This window comes from Aquarana catesbeiana, linkage group LG01 (genome assembly GCF_042186555.1).
Source record: "Aquarana catesbeiana isolate 2022-GZ linkage group LG01, ASM4218655v1, whole genome shotgun sequence".
Classification (NCBI taxonomy): Eukaryota; Metazoa; Chordata; class Amphibia; order Anura; family Ranidae; genus Aquarana; species Aquarana catesbeiana.
In genome coordinates this window covers 231954837-231978523 of record NC_133324.1, presented here as the reverse complement: position 1 = coordinate 231978523, position 23687 = coordinate 231954837, and the positions used below count along the sequence as shown (strand labels likewise).

Below are 23687 nucleotides of genomic sequence, written 5' to 3'. Positions count from 1 at the left end.
GTATTTACACTACCTATAGGTAAGCCTTATTATAGGCTTACCTATAGGTAAAAGTTACTGATCAAACTTTACTTTCACTTTAAGCTTTTTGTGAAATTATGGAACAGTATGAGTCTCAAGGACAGCATCAGCAACACTGTAATTTGGCATCATTTGCATGTGTAATTAAATGTTTTACTATTACAATACTTCATGACTTAAATACAGCAACAACACCCCAACCTGACTCATTACAACTTAAAAAAAAGTTTGATTTTTATAGTTTGGCTGTGACACTTGATTATTTTTTCAACCCAGCAGTATTAGGCTTAAATTGATTTGTCAGTGGGTGCAAGTAGGATGCACAACAAATCAAAATTTTATCAGAAGGTTTACTTTTAAAAAACAAAGCTAAAGCCCTTAACTTCATACAAATTAGTCAGTGGCACAACACTTTATCAGTATACTCAAATGACGGTCAGCAAGTTCTGCACACCTAAACTTGGTGTCCCACCACTGCGCTCATGTAAATATGTAATAATTCCTAAAGCTGCCTACTTGAATAAAAATAGAATAAAAAAGTATTTTAAATGAAAAAATAGGGGCGCTGTGTTCACATCAATAAAGTCACAACAAATCTAATTTATCAATAATAGCTCATGATAATAAACTACATATTGCTACATGAACTGAGTGTCCAAAATATTAAATCCTAGTGTATTACCAACAAAGAAATAAAAAGTGAAATAAAAAAGGTGAAATAAACAATAAAAATTAAAAAATAAAGTCCATGCAAAGTGATGTATTTCACATAGAATTTGGTGAATAATCTTCTTATACACTTTTAAGCTTCCTTCCACCATACTAATTGTGATTGTGATCCACTCCCTTTGAAACCGCACTCACCAAAAAGATTTGCCTTGCACTCTCATGCTCGGCATAAATGCTGTTTAAGCCCACCAGGGTTAATCACACTTTTCGACTTCCAGCAGTGCTCAACAGAAGAAGATGTTTCCACATGTAAACATGAAATGAAAAAGTGCCTCCAATAGCGTGATAACGTAAAACCATTTAATTAAAATAGACACACGAAATCCTCAACCATTACACTCACATCACTTCAATCATATAAAAGCATTTCAGGGAAAACTCCTATAACTGAGCTGTAGCAGTGTACTGTGGTCACGGCGGACCCGGGATGCAGCTTTTGAATCTCACCCTCCACTCGCTTGCTTGTCTGTATAAAAGCACCATCACAACCGGAAACAGCAGAACATCACATGTCACAGGAAAGACACACACAAAGAAAGAAAATCAAAGAAAGTAAAAAAAATATAATAGGGATTCTAATGACTTTAGGAGCAATTATATGTATTTATGTCAAAATGCTAATGCAGCTAAGAATGAGAATAATGAAAATATACGTGAGAAAGAAACAGTTGCAGAGAGTGTCCCACAAAAAAACAACCAGGGTAAGGGCAGTGGCGATAAGAACCAAACTACTAGAGGTAGAAACAACACCCCGAGAGGCAACCGTAACAATACAGCCCAGGATTATAGGGAAAACTACCATGATGATAATCAATATGGTGGAAACTATATGACTCCTAGACATCCTTAACATAATAGGGAACGTTGTCCATATAATACTCAACCGTATTATCAGCAAGGGAATCAGTACCCCTCAAACCAGTATCCTGATCTTAGATATCAAATTCCCACGCAGAATAGATACCAATCTTTAATGTATGATGGATACAATGAGAATAGTCAGCAACAGGATTCTTTTTTAGAACAGCTTGGCAATGGGGGGAGAGGAGGGGGGACATCGCGAGGGAACTCCCTATGAACAATCGCAGGAGGGGGAGGAGTTCAGCCCCCCATTACCCAAACAGGGACCCAGTGCCCTTCCGAAGAGAAGTAGAGGGTGCAGGGCAGGTAGACGAAAACAATCCCAGAAAAAGAAGGAGGGATATTTAAATATGGGTATTTATAATTTAAGTAAAGTTGAACTTAATCCTAATGAAATAAATATATTGAATTTAGGTTTGAAGTGTGCACCTAGGAAAACCATGAATAAATTTGAGGTGTATATAGATACGCACAAATTTATTTGAACATTAAATATGAAAAAATATTTTCGAAGCCATACAGCTGACACTTCTAGAAGAGTAGTGACGGATGCAGGGAAAATAGACAGCAGCCTGCGAAATAGATCAATCTTTAACCCTCAGAATTCCAATAATCATTTGATTGTTTAAAAACATGGTGTTCAGGGATATTGAAGAACTGAATGTGAAAAAATGAGTAAATCCAGATTATATCAGAAAAGGAATCAAATCCTTAGAAGAAAGGAAAGATATCATAGTCCGACCAGTGGATAAGGGGGGAGGGGTTGTGGTGTTGGACAAATCCTTCTACCATAGCCAACTGTTGGAACTGCTAGGGGACCAGGTGACATATAAGAAATTACAGTCTGATCCAACTGGTCCATACAAAGATCAATTGAATTTGCTTGTTGAATGGGGCTTTAGAAATAATGCCCTAAATCTTAAGGAAAGCAGATATCTGAATCCAAGCTCTTGTAAAATTCCAGTGATATATACACTACCTAAAATTCATAAGAATATAGAGAAACCACCAGCATGTCCAATTGTCAACGGTATTGGATCAGTAACTGCGAGACTTGGTAAATACCTGGATAAGTTCCTTCAACCGAGCGTCAAAATGACTAAGGCATATTTTACTGACATTCTGCGGTTGCTGGATGAGGTTAGCCTCAATCCAGCCTCTACGACCTATCTAGTAACCGCAGATGTTCGTTCGTTGTATACCATCATACAACATTATGACGCTCTGCTGGCTCTAAACTGGGCCTTAAGCAAACGGGATGACATTCCACATATGCATAAGTGCTTCCTGGGGAAAGTTCTGGACTTTTGCATGGCACATAATTACTTTTGGTGCCATGACCAGTTCTACTCCCAGCAGGTTGGCATGGCAATGGGAGCAAAATATGCTCCCAGCCTAGCCAACCTGTTTATGGGGGGAATGGGAGGATAGGCATGTATTTAACCAGGACAGACCCCAGCTAAAACTCTATTGCAGGTTCATTGATGACCTCCTGTTTATATGGGAGGGGTCTGAGGAATCTGTGATTCAGTTTTCGCAACATCTTAATAATAATATGAATAATATTGTGATAGACCATGTCATTAGTGATATGGTTGTTAATTTTCTGCATATAACTATTACCAAATCTGAAACTAGGCTGAGCACCAAGGTTTATCTAAAACCAATGGACAGAAATAGTTATTTGTCTATTAGGAGTGGTCATCATCCTGCCTGGATCAAGAACATTCCTAAGGGACAAATGCTCAAGGCCAGGCGCAACTGCACTGAATTAGAAGACTATTTCGCATAAGCTGACACGCTTAAGAAAGAGTTCATACAAAAAGGATATAGGGAGGATGTATAGGATAACACTATTACCGAAATAGCGAAAATACCAAGGAAACAATGTTTGAGGAATAAGGATGCTAAACCATTGAATGACCAACATCAATGGGGATTTATCTCCAATTTTCATTACCAATGTAGGGAGATTGAAAATATCTTCAGTAAATATTGGCACATTTTATGCAGGGACAGGCATTTATGTGACACTTTACCCAGAAAACCAAAGTTTATTTATAGAAGGGCCCCAAACTTTGGTGATCAGGTAGTAAGAAAGATCTTGGATCCACGTGATAAACAAGCTCTAAAAATAGATCTAAAAGGCTTTTTTTCCTGCAGGAAATGTATCTGCTGTAGGACTGTGAATGTAAGTAATAGGGGCATGACCAGTGTCACTAACTTAGACCATGAAACATTTGAGATAGATACATTTATCACATGCAATTCTTCTTATGTGGTGCCCATGTGGGTTATATTATGTGGGAAGAACCAAATGACTTTTAAAAGTTCGGATAGCTGAGCATCTAGCAAATATCAGAAATGGATTTAAATTTCATAGTGTTTCCATGCACTTTAAGGAAAAACATGGTCAGGATCCATCATTGCTCCAATTTTGTGGAATTGACCACGTTTTCCCATCATGGAGGGGGTCCAATCAGATTAGGGATTTGTCTCAGAGAGAAACAAAATGGATCTTTTTTTTAAAGAGTCTCTATCCGAGAGGGTTAAATATTGAGCTAGATCTCAATTGTTTTATTAATAATTTCTGAGGTATTTGACCTTAATATTGAACAGTTGCTTGATTAGAAGTAATAGGATAATTATGGCTCTAACCACTCAATAGGTATATTTAGTAAAGTTGGTTTATCAATTTTATAGTATTTTAATTTTTGTAGTTATTATACGAAATGGGTTATAAATACCTGTTCGTATGTAATTGTGTTATATTTGATAGATGTGATATATGCATGAATTGTGCTGAAGTTCTAACATATTGTGATGTATGAAACTATTATCCTCAATGAACCAAGATTAGCGGTGAAAAAAACAATATATTGTGGTCAGGGGGACACGGGATGCGCGCATGTGCTCTGGGACTGCTTCCGCCAGTAAATGGTAGGGAGAGTATAAAGAGGGGGTTGCCATGCCGTACAGCCAATCCCATGAATAAGTCGGAATGACGAAACATGTCGGGCGTGGCTGTATGGCAACCATCTGTGACATGTGACGTTCTGCTGTTTACGGTTGTGATGGTGCTTTTATACAGACAAGCAAGCGAGTGGAGGGTGAGATTCAAAAGCTGCATCCCGGTTCCGCTGTGACCACAGTACACCGCTACAGCTCAGTTATAGGAGTTTTCCCTGAAATGCTTTTATATGATTGAAGTGATGTGAGTGTAATGGTTGAGGATTTCGTGTGTCTATTTTAATTAAATGGTTTTATGTTGTCACGCTATTGGAGGCACTTTTTCATTTAATGTTTACATGTGGAAACATCTTCTTCTGTTGAGCTCTGCTGGAAGTTTTCAAAGGGAGTGGATCACAATCACAATCGGTGTGGTGGAAGGAAGCTTAAAAGTGTATAAGAAGATTATTCATTAAATTCTATGTGAAATATATCACTTTCCATGGACTTTTTTTTTTTAATTTTTTATTTCTTTGTTGGTAATACATTAGGAATTAATATTTTGGACACTCAGTTCATGTAGCAATATGTAGTTTATCACGAGCTGTTATTGATAAATTAGATTTGTTGTCACTTATTGATGTGAACACAGCGCCACTATTTTTTCATATAAAATACTTTTTGATTTTACTCTATCAGTATAGCCTGTAAGCTTATTTTTTTTCAACAGTTCCTAACAGTTTAGTATCATAAAAGTTGAATTACACGTCTATGTTTAGGTCTCCCATTAGTGATTCAACCACTCCTTCTGTATAAACCCACTCTCTCACCCTAAGCTGAAAGGTTCAAGACATGTATCACATTGTTACATTTAGCTGTCTACAGAATTTGGAATATTGTACTATTTAAAGTCAATCCAGAGAAATAATCCATTTCTCCGTTTCGTGTACATTTTGCCAATCAACAATTTGAAAATTATTGTTTTATGTAAACTTTATGTCTTGATAAGTAAAGTGTAATAAAATGTCTAAATGTGGTTCTAACGTGTTTTATGTACCATAACAACACATTTTCAGAACCCCCTTCCACCCCTGTATGCCATATTATTCCCAAAATATTCAAAAATTAGACCTTCAGGTATGTGTTTGGTGCAAATTGGCTAGCATTAGGACATATGAAAAGTGGCAAATAGAATATGACAAAGCAAATTTTATCTTGCAATAAAAAGTAAAGAGACAATAGCCACAACTATTGTTCATTTGCTGGACAGCATGCAAGCAGCTTGGGTAGGACATAACATAAGATGGAGAGACAAGACAAGCTTTTATCCGAAAATAAAAATGAGAGCGTGTTATTTCAGAGACAATAGCCACACATAATGGATAATCACTGGACAATATGTGTTTGGGTCATAATAAAAGAGGGCAAGATTTGGAAGTTTTTATCATACAACAATAATAATTAGAGTGTATTATCTTAGGGACAATAGTCACACAGATATTTAAACAGTATGCAAGCAGCCTGATTAGGCTAAAATACAAAAGGGCGAGTTAATACAGGTTTTATCCTTAATTATTATATTTATTTTGAAATAAACATTAGGCTATATTCGATGATTAAATGTTGAAGCACTAGAATAGGCTGACAATTTGAATACACAGCATGTTATTTATCCTGCAGCAAACACTAGAAATTTTTCAGCTGAAATATAGCTGTAGAAATGTGTGTGGCACCTTTACAGTGCTGCCATATCAGAATAGACCACAAAGTTTAGGACACAAAGAAGAATTTATCAAGAAACAAATAAAAGTTCTTCCATGTATCCCATTGATGGTCAGCTAAATATATATCAGTAGTGAGTATTGACTTCTTCCCATGTCAAAGAATGCTGGAACAACCAAAAAAAGAAACGGTATAAAGGAATAAAGCCACAACAATTACATCAAGTGATATCAATACAAAATGGGAAATTAACCCCTCTAAAATACTCCCACTGTATATGAAAAGTGATGACAATGTTGTTACTGAAAGGGACACTACATTATATTCCTGCATATTCAATGAAAACGGGTCTAAAAATGTGTTAGCCATATACATAGAAGTGGCTCATAACTGTAAGTAGGCAACACGCATTTATAGTTGATAATATTCTAATGCATCTGTGAAAGACTGTATGTTAGTTAAACAGTCTATTGGTAGTCAGTCCCTCCGATGCCAGAAAACTCAAACATATTAGCTGGGGCACAATAAAGTTCTGGTACATTTAATCATATCCTAAAAGATACTTCAATGGTAGTGATACATGCTTAAACTGGACATGGTAATGCATAAAGCAATTCCATATAAATACCCCTTTAATGCCAATAGGTGTATAGTCCAGTACTTTAGATGTTGTGAGTTTCCAATGCACTCATTAAAATACGGTCCAGTAAAACAGGTGAAACACTTCATAAATAAAGCTTACTCATAAAAATCCATCACTTATACCCAGCTACAAATGTCTATACCTTTACTAGCATGGACAAGTCAAAGATTATATTACCAGTGCCCTTTATTAAAAAGCACTTGTGCTGTATACTACTGAAAACGACTCTGATGGAAAGTGTATGTATGATACTGAATCAGTCCCTTCATGTATCAACACAATTTCAACCCTCACTGACAAACGATAAAATCTGTACTGTGTGATCAATGTGTGCAGTAGTTTCTGATAATGTGATAATATAATCACCAATGTACACAGCAGTTTCCGCATTCACAGTTCCAAAGCCTTACTACTAGTAACACTGACCAAATAAACAGCAGTTATTAATAACGTGGGACAGCCCTTCAGAGCAGGTAATTATGTTAATCCATTCTGGTCACAGAGTGTACTCCACTCACAACACAAAACAGATACACTAAACACCACTACAAAGGCACACTCCAAGACCTTACAGCATAATTGGCCACAAAAATGTACTGTTACTCACGGCATCAATTAGTCCCTACCATGAGCTTGGTTCACCAGAGCAGTAAATATAGGGCAGGCTGATTTTGTGTACTATGCTTGCATAAACTGCTGGTAGTCATGTCCCTGGAAGCAGGAAATGGATTCACAAACTACTAAGGATGGGCAAAGCAAGGGATAGTTCACCTCAGGTGGTCATCTCATACTCCTGGACTCAGGCCTAGATGTAGGAATGGCACAAGGCCTGTTTGTAGTGCGCCCAGAATGTGTTAGGAATGTAACATAGTGTCATTTTTGGTTGACAAAGTCATCACTTATTAAATGGATATTGGGAATATTTTTGGAGTGGAATTTTTATTTTTCTATGTATATTGCATGATGTAATAAAGAACATTCTGTAAATGAGGCCCAGCTGCATAAATATGTGGGGTATCTTTACAGTGTAAGAGCATCAGAATAGGCTGAGAGTGGGGACAAAAGCTGGTGATGGTGGCAGTCCAGAAGAGGTTATAGTAGCTGGTAATGGTTAAATACTATGCAAGATGGAAGGAGCTGGCAATGGTTAGGCAGCAGCGGGCCAGGTGCAGGAACAGATGCTGGTAATGGTGGCAGCAGAAGGTTAGAGAGGTGGCAATAACTGGTAATGGTGGCAGGCCAGAAGATGTAGCAGGGGATGGTAATGGTGTTAGGGCAGAGGAGGCGAAAATGTCTCCGAACAGCAGTTAAAGCTGCTGCTGATCTATTATTTTTAATTTTACAACATGTGCTCTGCTTTACTTTGTTCCTGCACAGGACTGAGCTCTCATGCTCATCTCCAGGATTTCTCCAGAGCCTCTCCCATCCTCTGGAACTCGCTACCCCCACCTGTCCGGCTATCCCCTACTCTAGCTACCTTCAGGCGATCCCTGAAAACTCATCTCTTCAGGAAAGCCTATAACGTCTCTAACTAATCTTTTACCACTTCCATCAGCTCATTCCCCACAGTTACAACCTTTTGTACCACCTGCCCCACCCTATTAGAGTGTAAGCTCTTCTGAGCAGGGCCCTCTTAATCCTCCTGTATCTTATTGTATTATAACTGTATTGTCTCCCTTTTATATTGTAAAGCGCTGCGTAAACTGTTGGCGCTATATAAATCCTGTATAATAATAATAATAATAATAATATAGAATTGGAGGGTGCCAACTGCTCAATGATATATTCAGCTACACAGCTAGCCTAAGCAATACTTCTGCAAGCTAGCTGCTGAGCCCTGTACCTGCCTGCTATCTAGCCTGCTTTCCTCCATTGACTCCCATGCACTACCCTCTGGCTTTATTTCCCATTTATCTGAGTTCACTATCTGCCTTGATCTTTGGCTTCTTTCCTGATTATCTCAGTTCGCTACCTGCCCTGACCCCTGGCTTCCTTTCTGGCTATCCAAGTCTGCTACATGCCCTGACTCTTGGCTTCATTCCTGGTTATCTGAGTCTGCTGCCAGACCTAACCTCTCACCTGTACCTTTCCTACTATGTCTGCAACCAGCTTCATCCTCTGGACAATCACTGAAGTGTACCTTCCTGCTCCAGACCTACTTCCTGGTATCTTCTTTTCTCTGGGTCCCTGGTCTTGAGTATGGTTAACCCATGGGATACCACCTGGGGTCACACAGAAAAGCCCATCTTCACCATCAGAAGTTCTAGTGAATACTGGCTGGCCCTTACACTCTGTGCCCTGAGGAATTCTATGTCACCTGCTGCCACAATGGACTATCCTCTCCTAGAGTCCTCCAGTGTGGTACCAACTGCAACGGTAGTCACTAGCGTTGGACTGAACACCCGCATCGATTCGGTTCGCGCCAGAACTCTTGAACATCACAAAGGTTCGGACCCCAAAATCAAGTGTCCATTTTGAAGACTTATATGCAAGTTATTGTCCATGAAAATGGTATAGGGGCCCAGGTACTGCCCTGGGGGACATGTATCAATGCAAAAAAACTTTAAAAAAAGATAGTTCTTAAAGGAGTAGTGATTTTAATGATGCATAAAGTGAAACAATAACAGAGAAAAATTCCTTTAAATATAGTGCCTGGGGGGTCACCTTAGGCTGCCTGTAAGGTGGCGCATTTGTACCGTGTATAGAACCTGCTGCAGCGAAACAGACATATATAAAGAGAAAAATAAGACATTTAAATTGAATTTCTTGGCTAGCTTTCTTTATTTTGTAAACAACGGCTTGGGGAGCCACTCTGTATGATGAGGCCACAATTTAGTGCACTCAGAACAAGATTCAACATTTTTTGGATAAATTCTGGTGTCTCTGTGGCAAACTTTGGATGGAAATAACAAATTTTTGCACCGAAGTGAGCAAGCCTTATGTGAAGAAGTCAAATTATAGTACACTCAGGCCAAAATTATTTTTTTTTTAAAATAAGGTCTGGTGTCTATTTTGCAGACTTTGGATAGAAGTAAAAGGTATGGAAAAATTGGGCATTAGGTGATGGTGGTGCCTTCACACTGTAACCCTATAGAGTTCAGTTTATTTTTCTTAACCCCTTGTTCTCAGCACCTGGTCCTTGGCGCTGAGAGGCCGCATATATGCATGAATCAATACAGCTGTGGTGAAAGCGTGTGCTCGGTGCGCACCCGGCACAGGTACCAGCGCATAACTGAAAGCTCCCAATCGCTGCTTGTGATTGGGAGTTTTAGAATCACATGACCGCTGTGATAGCCAGTCATGGTGGTTGCGTGATCTTAAGCCCCACCTTTAAGCATCATAAACCTCTTAATGGGTCGGGAGGCGCAGGCGTGAAGAGGTTAACAAAATATGCAAAAACAATGTCCAACAATAATCTCAAAAGAGAAGTTTCAAAATAAATTTACAAAACGAATTTGTAAATTGCTTTATTCTCTCATCTTACAAACTTCTTCCTCCTCTTCTACTCCTCATACATACAATACATTATTACACCTTATTACAAATTCTCCAAGATGTCCAGACAATGGCCCATCAATATACTCTTATGTATTGGCCAGCTGCATGTTCACGTGGCCATCCACAGAGACCAGGTATCCCTTGTATTCCATACCCCACTTCTTTTTCAGCATTACTGGCTTACCAGTAAGGCCGTTAATGAATGGTTTTGGGTTTAGTGGCGAACTCATTCTGCCACTGAAGCTGCCACTGATCTACACACCACTGAAAGGAAGAAAACATCTCCCTGCAGAATGCTCCTAGAACACACCGCCAAAGAGAGCAGGAAATGGCTATAGGTACTCATGATGAAAGCAAGAACTGGCCTTTCTTTAAAAAATGTAAAGTATATGCACCTGTCAAGCAGGTGCAGAAAAAATTGGGCTTTGGGTGTTGGTAATGCCTTCACACCATAACCTTATAGAGGTACATTTGATGAAAGCAAGAATTGGCCTTTCTGTAAAAAATTTTAAATTATGCACCTATCAAACAGGTGTGGAAAAATTGGGCTTTGGGTGTTGGTGGTGCCCTCACACTGTAACTCTATAGAGGTACTCTTGATGATAGCAAGAATTGGCCTTGCTGTAAAAAATAGAAATTATATGCACCTACCAAACAGGTGTGGGAAAATTGGTCCTTGGGTTTTAACTGTGCCCATGAAACCTTTACCAAAAAATTACTTCAAGATAAAATCAAAATTCACAAAGCTAGGCAGCCTAGACAATCTTGCAGAGATTCCAGATTCCAAAAGCATTTAATCTGCGACATCGGCATCAGGGGATCGATAATTGATACTGCTGCTAATCCAGGACTGCTTAATTTTGACAAATGTCAGCCGGTCAATGGAATATGTGGACAGACACGTTCTATCACAAAACCTCCGGTAGCACTGAATGACCATTTGGAAAGCACGCTGGATGCAGGGTAGCCCAGCAGCTCAATTGCATGCTGGGCAAGTTCTGGCCAGTGGTTTATTCTCATGACCCAGTGGATCGTGTACTGGAATGCTCTCCTTGTCTGTTTCCGCTTCTAGATAAGTTTCCACCATATAATGCAGACGCTGCCGATCGGATGTGGAAGCTGACAGCCCTGGATGCAGAGGACTAAAAAATACATTTTCCATGAGACTGTAGTCTGGAAAGGTGTAACATAAACTCCTCTTTAAGGTGTCCTCAAGATATTTCATCCTGTGGTCCTTCTGCGAGGACAGGAGGAGTTCTGAGACTTTCCCCTTGTAACAGTGGTCAAGTAGGGTTGCCAGCCAATAATGATCCTTTTCCTTGATGCCATGAATTCTCGGATCCTTTCGCAGGCTTTGAAGAAAAAGGGAGCCCATGCACCACAAGTTTTCGGAGGCGTGAGAAACAGCTTCCTCTGGGTAACTGAGGATTACACTCTCTGGAACTGCCTCCTCCCAGCCACGCACTACTCCCAAGGTTTCTGGGAACTGAAAACCATCTCTTAAGGTTTGATGTATGTCTTCCTCTGCTTCAATGCCTCCAACATTGCCAGAATTCTTCTCCTCCTTCTTCCTCTCCTCTTATGTGTTCTGTGGCATCGCAAGAATGGTGTCTGCATAATGTGGGCCTTGTGATGAAAGGAAGTCCACCTCTTCCGCCCGCTGCTTTGCCACGAGTGCCCTGTCCATAATGCCACACAGAGTATGCTCCAAAAGGAACACATGAGGGATAGTTTCACTGATGCATGCATTGTCATGGCTAGCCATCCTTGTTGCCTCCTCAAATGGTGACAGTACAGTGCATGCATCCTTTATAAGCAGCCATTGGCGTGGGGAAAATAAGCCGAGCTCCACTGAGCATGTCCTTGTGCCATTATTACACAGGTACCTGTTGACAGCCCTCTGCTACATGCGCAGCTGCTACAGTATTGCCAAAGTTAAGTTCCACCTGGTGTGCATGTCACAAATCAGGAAGGTTACAGGTGGGTGGAATTCCCACTGATTTTCAGCCAACCGAACACTGGCTTTGTATGACCGCCTGAAATGGCTACAAACTCTTCTGGCCTGCCTTAGAAGATCTTGCAAACCTGGGTACCTGTTTAAGAAATGCTGCACAAACAAATTGAGGACATGTTCCAGGCATGGCACATGTGTCAACTTTCCCTGTTGAAGGGTGGACAGAAGTATAGCCATTATCGCATACTATCATTCCTGGCTAAACTTCCATGGTGTGAACCACCTCTGGGCCTGCCTCTGCAGAACTGACAGAATCTCTGCTCCGGTGTGGCTCCTGTTTCCTAGACAGACCAGCTGAAGCACTACATGGCATCCTTTAGCCTGACATTGAATAACTCCTTGAACGCTTAGGGGGTACTGGTGGTTTCTAGGACAATTCAGCAGTGAGGAGGCAGTGAGGAGGAGGTGGAGGGGGTGGAGCTGACAAATCTTGCATCATCACCACTAGCTGTAGGGAGACATAGTCACAAAACAAGCTCCAGTACTGAGCCCTGCATCCTTCCTAGTTGCAAGCAGAGTTACCCTGTGTGCTGTGAGCAAAATATATCATCTCTGACCATGCTTGCTGGACCACGTGTCAGTAGAAAGGTGGACCTTGCTGCTTACTGCCTTGCCCAACGATGCCAAAACATTGCCTTCCATGTGATCTAACCTGGGAACCTGCCATGGGGGTACAGCACATTCTGCAAATTCACAGAAAGGGGCAGGATCCATCAGATGGAAAGGCAGCATTTGTAAAGCCAGCAATTTGGACAAGCTGGAATTTAGACACTGGGCATGTGGGTGGCAGGGAGTGTATTTTTTTTGTTCGATGCAGCAGCTGGGGCAGAGAAATTTGCCTACTATTCTCTACAGCTGCAAGGACCTGTGACATCCTTTGCTATACCATCCATGTAAGTGGGGGCTGCTGAGGGAACATAAGATATAGCGGGGGTAGACTTGAAAGGTGAGGAGTGAGGAGGAGAACTGTGTCCCTTTTGTGTGGCTTTCAGGTGCTCTTGATAACAGGCTGAGTGGTGGGAGGTTAAATGCTTTTGCAAGGATGTGGGACCCAAATGGCTGGTATTTTTGCCACACTTGATCTGCTTGCTGCAGAGATTTCAAATTGCAACCTGCGATCAGCTGCACATGTGCTAAAAAAGACCCACACAGCCAAGCTGTGGGAAGTGGGCTGGGAGATAACAGCTCCACAATCTGATGGAATAGGGTGGCTGCTCTCTACTTTTTCATGATGGCTGCCTCTGGAGGACATCCTGCCTCATTGGGGTTGTGCCTACCCCTCACTTTCCTCCTCTGTTCTATCAGGCACCCATGTTGCGTCAGTGACCTCATCATCATCATCCCCTCCATCCTGAACATCACTGGAGCCAACTTGGCAATACGCTGTGGCTGGGGGAACATGACTGCTAATTTAGTTTTTATGGGTGTCCTCCCCTCTCTGTATGTTACTCCCTTCCTCAACCTCAGAACCAACATCAGAATCAAGTAATGCCTGTGCATCATCAAGAAGCAAGTGGCTGATGCTGTGTTGAAAACAATTCAGCTAACTCCTTCATGCATGATGCTGGGGCTGTGGCAGTAGTAGCTGTGGACAAGGAGGCAGAATAAGCCACTCTGGCAGCTGCGGCGGAGTGCACAATAGCCTCAGCTTGGGTGATAGAGGATGAGGAGGATGAGGATGCTTTAGTAAGCCAAGCCACCACCCCCTCGCTTGCTATGGCTGCATAGCACGGGCAACATCACTAAACAGAGAAAAACGTGCCTTCATGAGGACAGACCATGTCCACCTATGGACACAGACGCTGCTGGCCCCCTCATAGTGGCATGGGAATGTCTGCCTCTCATTGTTGGCCTCCCAGACATGATAGGGGGGCTTGTTATTCAAATTTAATAGATACTGGGAAATGTGTAATTGGATGCACTTTATTTAATGAAAAGTGGTGCTTGGTGCACTTTAAATTGACAGAAATGTAAAAATATACAAAAAAAGGAAAATAAATAAGGGGGAACAACAGCGTTGCAGTCAGAAAAACCTGTGTCTGACAATTTTGGTTGCTGCTTTTTTTTGTTCCGTGCCTGCCCCAGGCACGGGACAAAAAAAAGCAGAAACCAAAAAAAAAGAAGGTATACAGCACTACAGCACTGTATACAGCACTAAATTTTATGCTGTGTTAAACACTGCACTTCATTAACACTACACCCACTGTACACTCACAATACACTATATTCACACCATACTGACACATTATACTCACACTACATTGACACACTACACTATACCCACTACACTACACTAGCACTGCACTGACACACTACACTGTAAAAAAAAAAAAAGAAGAAACCCTCTAGGTCGGACTTTGGAAGCAGATTGTAACAACAATATATTGTCTTAAAAAGGTACATTTTACTAAACATAAATGAGAGCTTATATGGTACACTTATCATCAGACATAAGTGACATGGACAAAATTTAATTTTTTAATTTTTTTGTTCCAATCTGCTTCCAAAGTCTGACCTAGAGGGTTTCTTCTTTTTTTTTCCAATTCATTTTACGGATGTGGCACGTGATTGATTCACTTTAAATTATGGACCCACTACACAGACACTACACTATACTCACACTATACTCAGACTATATTAACACTACACTTATACTCTAAACTCTAGAGTCATAATTATGCCGCGTACACATGAGCGGACTTTACAGCAGACTTGGTCTGGCGTACCGGAGTCCACCAGACAATCCGATCGTGTGTGGGCTCCCGCGGACTTTTTTTTCCCAAAAGTCCGACAGATCTAGAAATGAAACATGTTTCAAATCTTTCCGTCGTAACTCCGTAACTCCGGACTCACTTCCTGATGGAAAGCCTGTTCACCTGTATGCTGGTCCGACGGACCAGATACGACGCAAAGGCAGGGTACTGCATCTCGCGCTCACTGCAATAGAAAAAACAAATTTTCCTATTGTGGTGAGCACGAGGCATACCAGGCCCTCAGGTCTGGTATGGATTTTAAGGGGAACCCCCTATGCCGAAAAACGGCGTGGGGTCCCCCAAAATCCAAACCAGACCCCGATCCAAGCATGCAGCCCGACTGGTCAGGAAAGAGGGTGGGGACGAGTGAGCACCCCCCCTCCTGAACCGTACCAGGCTGCAGGCCCTCAACATGGGGGGTGGGTGCTTTGGGGGAGGGGGCGCCCTGGGGTCCCCCACTTCAAAGCACCTTGTCCCCATGTTGATGAGGACAAGGGCCTCTTCCCGACAACCCTGGCCATTGGTTGTTGGGGTCTGTGGGCGGGGGGCTTATCAGAATCGGGGAGCTCCCTTTAATAAGGGGGCCTCCAGATACCGGCCCCCCACCCTATGTGAATGAGTATGGGGTACATGGTACCCCTACCCATTCACCTAAGGAAAAAGTGTCAATAAAAAAACACACTACAGTTTTTTAAAGTAATTTATTAGACAGCTCTGGGGGTCTTCTTCCAACTTCGGGGGTCTCTCCGGCATCTTCTCCCGGTGTCTGGATCTTCTGCCGCCTCCTCCGCTATCTTCTGCTGCTCTTTTGCTAGTGGTGGCCCAGACTTCTGCCTTCTGCCTTCTTGTCTTCTTCCCTCTTCTCTTCTTCCGATGTTGACACGACGCTCTCTCCGGCTGTAATGTTGCCTGAGCACTCCTCTATGACTTATATAGGCATTGACCCCGCCCCCTTATGCCATCATAGTCCCTGGGCATGCTGGGACTGTGACAGCATAAGGAGGTGGGATCAACATCCCCGGAGACCCCCGGAGCTGTCTAATAAATTACTTAAAAAAACTGTAGTGTGTTTTTTTATTGACACTTTTTCCTCAGGTGAATGGGTAGGGGTACCATGTACCCCATACTCATTCACATAGGGTGGGGGGCCGGGAGCCTTTATTAAAGGGGGCTCCCGGATTCCAATAAGCCCCTCGGCCGCAGACCCCGACAACCAACGGCCAGGGTTGTCGGGAAGAGGCCCTTGTCCTCATCAACATGGGGACAAGGTGCTTTGGGGTGGGGGGCCCCAGGGTGCCCCCCTCCCCCAAAGCACCCACCACCCATGTTGAGGGCATGTGGCCTGGTACAGTTCAGGAGGGGGGCCGCTCGCTCGTCCCCACCCCCTTTCCTGACCAGCCAGGCTGCGTGCTTGGATAGGGGTCTGGTATGGATTTTGGGGGTACCCCACGCCGGTTTTTCGATGTAGGGGGTTCCCCTGAAAATCTAGACCAGACCTAAGGGCCTGGTATGCCCCGTGACGGGGCTCGCAAGGTGTCAATCTCGCCGATGAAAGCGGCGAGATTGACTTCCTTTTCTAGTCCCGTCGTACTCGAGTCACGTTCAAAATGAACGGACTTGTCCGTGTGTGCGCAAGTCCTTTCATTTGGAAAGTCTGCTGTAACTCCATCGAAAGTCCGGTGGGAAGACCGGCGGACCTAGTCTGCCGGAAAGTCCTGTCGTGTGTAGGCAAGTCCGTCCATTCAGAAAGTCTGGCGGAAGTCCGGCGGGAAGACCGTCGGACCTAGTTTCCCAGAAAGTCCGGTCGTGTGTACGCGGCATTACACACAAACTCGCTAGTAACAAACAGAGCCCTGCTCTAGCTATCTTCCACTCCAACAACACACTGCAAAAGGTTTCTGTAGGAAGGACTATGAGCACTGAGCCATGATTGGGCAAAGTCATCAGGGGTGCAGGAGGGATGCTCTGACAACACAAGGAGGAGTCTTGTCCTGTAGCATGAGAGCAGGTGTGAGGACAGCAGGAGCTAGCAAGCACATCTGGGAGATCTCCAGGGAGAGGATAGCCAGGTGGCTGGTGAGTGAAACAGTTGGGGAGGACTAAGAGGACTGAGGAGTGGCAGTCTGAGATGGTTGTAGAGTGAGTCTGGGTGGACTGTGGAAGATTAGCCGGGAGGGCTAGTGAAAGGGCCAGCTGCAGCCAGGAGGGCTGGCAGTGCCTGAAGAGCAGGGTTGCCAACTGTCAGTAAATTCACGGACGGTTTGAAAAATCTGTGATATTTACATCTGTCCATAAATTTCTATTATGGACATGCAGACTGCATGTCCGTAACAGGCACTCATGGACAGATGTAAAAATCACAGATTTTGCAAACCATCCGTGAATTTACTGGCAGTTGGCAACCCTGCTAATGAGGTGGTTCCTGGGATCAGTAGCCACAGTAGGGCAGCTGGACACTGGGACTTTTCTACACACCAAAGGGGCCCATGGTCCCTACCTGTAAAGGGCTTTCACTGGATCTGACTGAGTACCTTGTCAGATTCTCCTAACAGTGTTCCATCTGGGCCTGAGTGTTCTGCAAGCAAGATTTGTGTAGGAGGCAGAAGAGGAGTGCATATATAGACTGTATAAAGTTGTGTCCCTGAAGAGTTCTTTTGCTGAAAAGTCAAGTGGGCATTCCATAATACCCCTATCCCTATCCAAGTTCAATACCCCTAATAAACAAAAAAAAAAACAAAGTTGCTGGACTGTTTCCTGTCTCAAGTGTGCTGTGGAAATTTGGTGTGCCTGGCTGTGCAGGGTAGGGGATCCCTATTCACCAGCGGCTCCTACGGGGGTAGTACTACATTTATATTGCCTGAGCAGTGGAACAATCCACAAACTTGGAGGTGCAATGCAGGATTTACCCTGCAGCAAACATTAAAACATTTGCTGCTTAGGCCCAGCTACAGAAATATTATGTGTGGCCCCTTTATAGTGCCCAAACACTTGAATAGGCCAGGAGTGGTATTCCTTGCATGGAGCCATAGGGTCATTAGCTCAAATGCCAATTAGGATACAGGACCTGCATGGACCTGCATGGATTTTTTAAGTTCTCCCTGTGCTTTGTGTGGGTTTCCTCTTGGTAAACTAGTTTACTCACACACTTCAAAGGCATGCTGGTAGGTGAATTGGCTTATATCCAGTATGTGTATGTATGCATGTGATACCACTCTCACTCTCTCATACTGGTCACTGGAAGTTCAACATGACACCTCATGGCAAAGAACTCTCTGAGGATCTGAAAAAAAGAATTGTTGCTCTACATAAAGATGGCCTAGGTTATAAGAAGATTGCCAAGACCCTAAAACTGAGCTGCAGCATGGTGGCCAAGACCATACAGCGGTTTAACAGGACAGGTTCCATTCAGAACAGGCCTCGCCATGGTCGACCAAAGAAGTTGAGTGCACATGCTTAGTGTCATATCCAGAGGTTGTCTTTGGGAAATAGATGTATGAATGCTGCCAGCTTTGCTGCAGAGGTTGAAGGGGTGGGGGGGGGGGGGTCAGCCTGTCAGTGCTCAGACCATATGCCGCACACTGCATCAAATTGGTTTGCATGGCTGTCATCCCAGAAGGAAGCCTCTTCTAAAGATGATGCACAAGAAAGCCTGCAAACAGTTTGATGAAGACAAGCAGACTAAGGACATGTATTACTGAAACCATGTCCTGTGGTCTGATGAGACCAAGATACATTTACTTGGTTCAGATGGTGTCAAGCGTGTGTGGCGGAAACCAGGTGAGGAGTACAAAGACAAGTGTGTCTTGCCTACAGTCAAGCATGGTGGTGGGGTTGTCATGGTCTGGGGCTGCATGAGTTCTGCCGACACTGGGAAGCTACAGTTCATTGAGGCAACATGTACTGTGACATACTGAAGCAGAGCATAATTCAGAGACTCGGTCACAGGGCAGTATTCCAACATGATAACAACCCCAAACACACCTCCAAGATGACCACTGCCTTGCCAAGGAAGCTGAGGGTAAAAGTGATGGACTGGCCAAGGATGTCTCCAGACCTAAACCCTATTGAGCATCTGTGGGGCATCCTCAAATGGAAGGTGGAGGAGTACAAGGTCTCTAACATCCACCAGCTCTGTGATGTCATCATGGAGGAGTGGAAGAGGACTCCAGTAGCAACCTGTGAAGCTCTGGTGAACTCCATGCCCAAGAGGGTGAAGGCAGTGCTGGAAAATAATGGTGGCCACACAAAATATTGACACTTTGGGCCCAATTTGGACATTTTCACTGAGGGGTGTACTCACTTTTGTTGCCAGCTGTTTAGACATTAATGGCTGTGTGTTGAGTTATTTTGAGGAGACAGCAAATTTACTGTTATACAAGCTGTACACTCACTACTTTACATTGTAGCAAAGTGTCATTTCTTCAGTGTTGTCACATGAAAAGATATAATAAAATATTTACAAAAATGTTGAGGGCTGTACTCACGTTTGTGAGATACTGTATTTTAAATTTAGATATACCTGCATAGGGCAGGATCTCTACATACGAAAAAGAATGGTGGCATTAAAAAAAATTAAATTAATACTTACAATTCCTGATATGGGGGTATCCATGAAAATGGTAAAAATCTTATTGTCAATCAATTTTTCACCTACAGAAAAAAAGAAAAGCACTGTTTAACAATATGAACAAATATAAAATTGTTTAGCTTATTTGATTTTAAACCCAAATCTGTATGGATCTAAAATTGATTGCAGTAATTTAGGCATATGATTTTAAAAGATTCCAAAGCTACATTCACCATTCTGTCAAGTTCCATTACCTTATTTGGGGGCACCAACTACAATCGCATCAGCACTGTCAGTCAGATCGTACAAAAGATTAAAAAAGCAAGAGTGGGTAGATTGCACTCATTGGTAGTGTGGCATCTGCTTATTGGAAAGAGGTGATTACAAACTGATATATTAACAAAGATTTAATTCCATTTTATGACAAACAAAATTGGGATTGACAACCACCTGATGTTAGACCTAGCCAGCTCAGGTCACTGTACACAAATAACTTAACTGGAATTCTAAGTGGTCATCTTAACCATGGTCATTGCTATAATATCTGCTAGACTTAAACTTGAAACCCAAGGTGCAGCTTGGCAACACTACCTCCTCCTCAAAACCCTTCCAACACTGACTAATGGTAACAGCGACACCCACCGGTCAGCACGGAAGCACACACATCAGCCAAGCTGGAACAGAGGCGAACTTTTAACCTTCCTAACACACAATTTACTAAATCTACCTAATCTGCGGTAGATTGCAAATCTACCAGTGCTACATCCCTATTACTTTCAATTTAGCCCATTAATGATATTCCTCGATGATTTATAGTGAAGTCCTATTAGCCTGTGTGTTTGAGAGGCTATGACAATGGCAGAAACCATCTGGCACTAAGAAGAAGTGGGAAGAATGACTGACATCTTGTAGTGATCACTGACAAATAGCAAGTCTGTGACTGAAAAATGTTGGCATTTAAAGCACTGAGTGGGAAGTGAGAAGGATCATTGACAACTTGTAGTGAACATTGGCAATTTAACAATTGTACCACCTTTGTTAGCACTCAGTGCTTACTATAGTGCTTACTGTAGCTTTGACAGGTGCAGGCTCCATGTAAAATCAGAGATGCATCCAGTCCACCCAGAAAATAATAACTGTAATCCTACTATGTTTTATATGAGGGTAACATAAATCGTATTTATTGGCTTGGGAAAGGGTAGGTATGAAATGGAGTGGGTGGTAGGCAAATCAAGGTGGTATGGAAGACCCAAAATCAACGAAATCCAACTATTAGAAATATTTTTGTCATTCTAGCAGCAGTTTGTAGACACAGATATTTGCAAGTCAAGTGGCATGATTCAGCAAACATTCTATTTTATATACTATTATTTCTGTGTTGTTTCAGCTGATTATTGATGTCAAAGCAATCATATTCAAAGAATTTTGTTTTCTATCCATTCTTACAGACCATTTACAGTCTATTTTTAGTGAGCACATACAGTGGGGACGGAAAGTATTTAGACCCCCTTGAATTTTTCACTCTTTGTTATATTGCAGCCATATGCTAAAATCATTTAAGTTCTTTTTTTTTCCTCCTTAATGTACACACAGCACCCCATATTGACAGAAAAACACAGAATTGTTGACATTTTTGCAGATTTATTAAAAAAGAAAAACTGAAATATCACATGGTCCTAAGTATTCAAACCCTTTGCTGTGACACTCATATATTTAACTCAGGTGCTGTCCATTTATTCTGATCATCCTTGAGATGGTTCTACACCTTGATTTGAGTCCAGCTGTGTTTGATTATACTGATTGGACTTGATTAGGAAAGCCACACACCTGTCTATATAAGACCTTACAGCTCACAGTGCATGTCAGAGCAAATGAGAATCATGAGGTGAAAGGAACTGCCTGAAGAGCTCAGAGACAGAATTGTGGCAAGGTTACAAAAAAATGTATGCTGCACTTAAGGTTCCTTAGAGCAGAGTGGACTCCATAATCCTTAAATGGAAGACGTTTGGAACGACCAGAACCCTTCCTAGAGCTGGCCATCCAGCCAAACTGAGCTATTGGGGGAAAAGAGCCTTGGTGAGAGAGGTAAAGAAGAACCCAAAGATCACTGTGGCTGAGCTCCAGAGATGCAGTCGGGAGATGGGAGAAAGTTGTAGAAAGTCAACCATCACTGCAGCCCTCCACCAGTTGGGGCTTCATGGCAGAGTGGCCCGACGGAAGCCTCTCCTCAGTGCAAGACACATGAAAGCCCGCTGGGAGTTTGCTAAAAAACACCTGAAGGACTCCAAGATGGTGAGAAATAAGATTCTATGGTCTGAGGAGACCAAGATAGAACTTTTTGGCCTTAATTCTATGTGTGGAGAAAACCAGGCACTGCTCATCACCTGTCCAATACAGTCCCAACAATGAACCATAGTGGTGGCAGCATCATGCTGTGGGGGTGTTTTTCAGCTGCAGGGACAGGACGACTGGTTGCAATCGAGGGAAAGATGAATGTGGCCAAGTACAGGGATATCCTGGACGAAAACCTTCTCCAGAGTACTCAGGACCTCAGACTGGGCCGAAGGTTTACCTTCCAACAAGACAATGACCCTAAGCACACAGCTAAAATAACGAAGGAGTGGCTCCACAACAACTCTGTGACTGTTCTTGAATGACCCAGCCAGAGCCCTGACTTAAACCCAATTGAGCATCTCTGGAGAGACCTAAAAATGGCTGTCCACCAACGTTTACCATCCAACCTGACAGAACTGGAGAGGATCTGCAAGGAGGAATGGCAGAGGATCCCCAAATCCAGGTGTGAAAAACTTGTTGCATCTTTCCCAAAAAGACCCATGGCTGTATTAGATCAAAAGGGTGCTTCTACTAAATACTGAGCAAAGGGTCTGAATACTTAGGACCATGTGATATTTCAGTTTTTCTTTTTTAATAAATCTGCAAAAATGTCAACAATTCTGTGTTTTTCTGTCAATATGGGGTGCTGTGTGTACGTTAATGAGGAAAAAAAATGAACTTAAATGATTTTAGCAAATGGCTGCAATATAACAAAGAGTGAAAAATTTAAGGGGGTCTGAATACTTTCCGTCCCCACTTTATATTGAGTTATTTTTGGCTTAGTACATCCTACAGGTGCACCAATTCATAGACAGGTTTAAGGCATCCCCCAAGCATGTTGTTTAAAGGAATTGTGCATTTATGATGTTTTATTTTAAGCCTTATTAAAAAACCTGATCTGTGCGGAACATTACGCTTAACCCCCCGCCCCACGGTGTTCAGCTCCCTATGTCCTTAGTTTGACAATACCTTGCCTATTAGCCTTGAAAAAGGACAGAATTTATTTTCAGGATTCTCCCATTGACTTCTGTGGGATTATGATTTCACAGAACATCCCACAAATCAAACCCAAGCGCATCGCCCATCACTACTGTTGGGATATAGGGTTTAATTTACTAAAGGCAAATAGACTGTTCACTTTTGACAGGTACTCACTCCCACTTCTGGCTCACTTCACAGCAGCAAAGTGGGCCAGAAGTTCGGCCCCCTCCTCCCTACCCCTGCAGCTGGCACATTCACAAAGCACAGCGGGATTTGTGCATGTGTAGTAGGAAAACCAGCTGTGAAGTCGCAATGCTTCACTGCCAGTTTCCCTCAGCAAAGATGAAGGCACCAGGACCTGAAAACCAATTGAAAAGTCAGCTCGGGTGAGGACACCGCTCGATGCCTGGACAGGTAAGTGTCCTAATAGTAAAAGTTAGCAGCTACAGTGTTTGTAGCTACTGACTTTTCATTTTTGGGGGGCCGGAACTCCTCTTTTAAGTAATAATCTAAATCATTAATTTGAAAACAAATGTTGATATACTGTACATAAAATATCTTCCAGGTTATCTTCTTTTACTACAAAATGCAGTATAGATGTTTATAAATTAATCA

General features: G+C 42.4%; 1 protein-coding gene across 2 annotated transcripts in view; it reads right to left on the bottom strand.

Annotated features, from left to right (window-relative positions):
• Window positions 1–23687, bottom strand: part of CMKLR1 (chemerin chemokine-like receptor 1) — a 252563-nt gene that overhangs the window by 5326 nt on the left and 223550 nt on the right. For both annotated transcript variants that reach the window (XM_073625847.1, XM_073625843.1), the window contains exon 2: window positions 19779–19840. In XM_073625847.1, the coding sequence (XP_073481948.1) occupies window positions 19779–19802 (24 nt within the window). In that variant the 5' untranslated portion in view covers window positions 19803–19840. The remainder of the gene's footprint in view (window positions 1–19778; window positions 19841–23687) is intronic.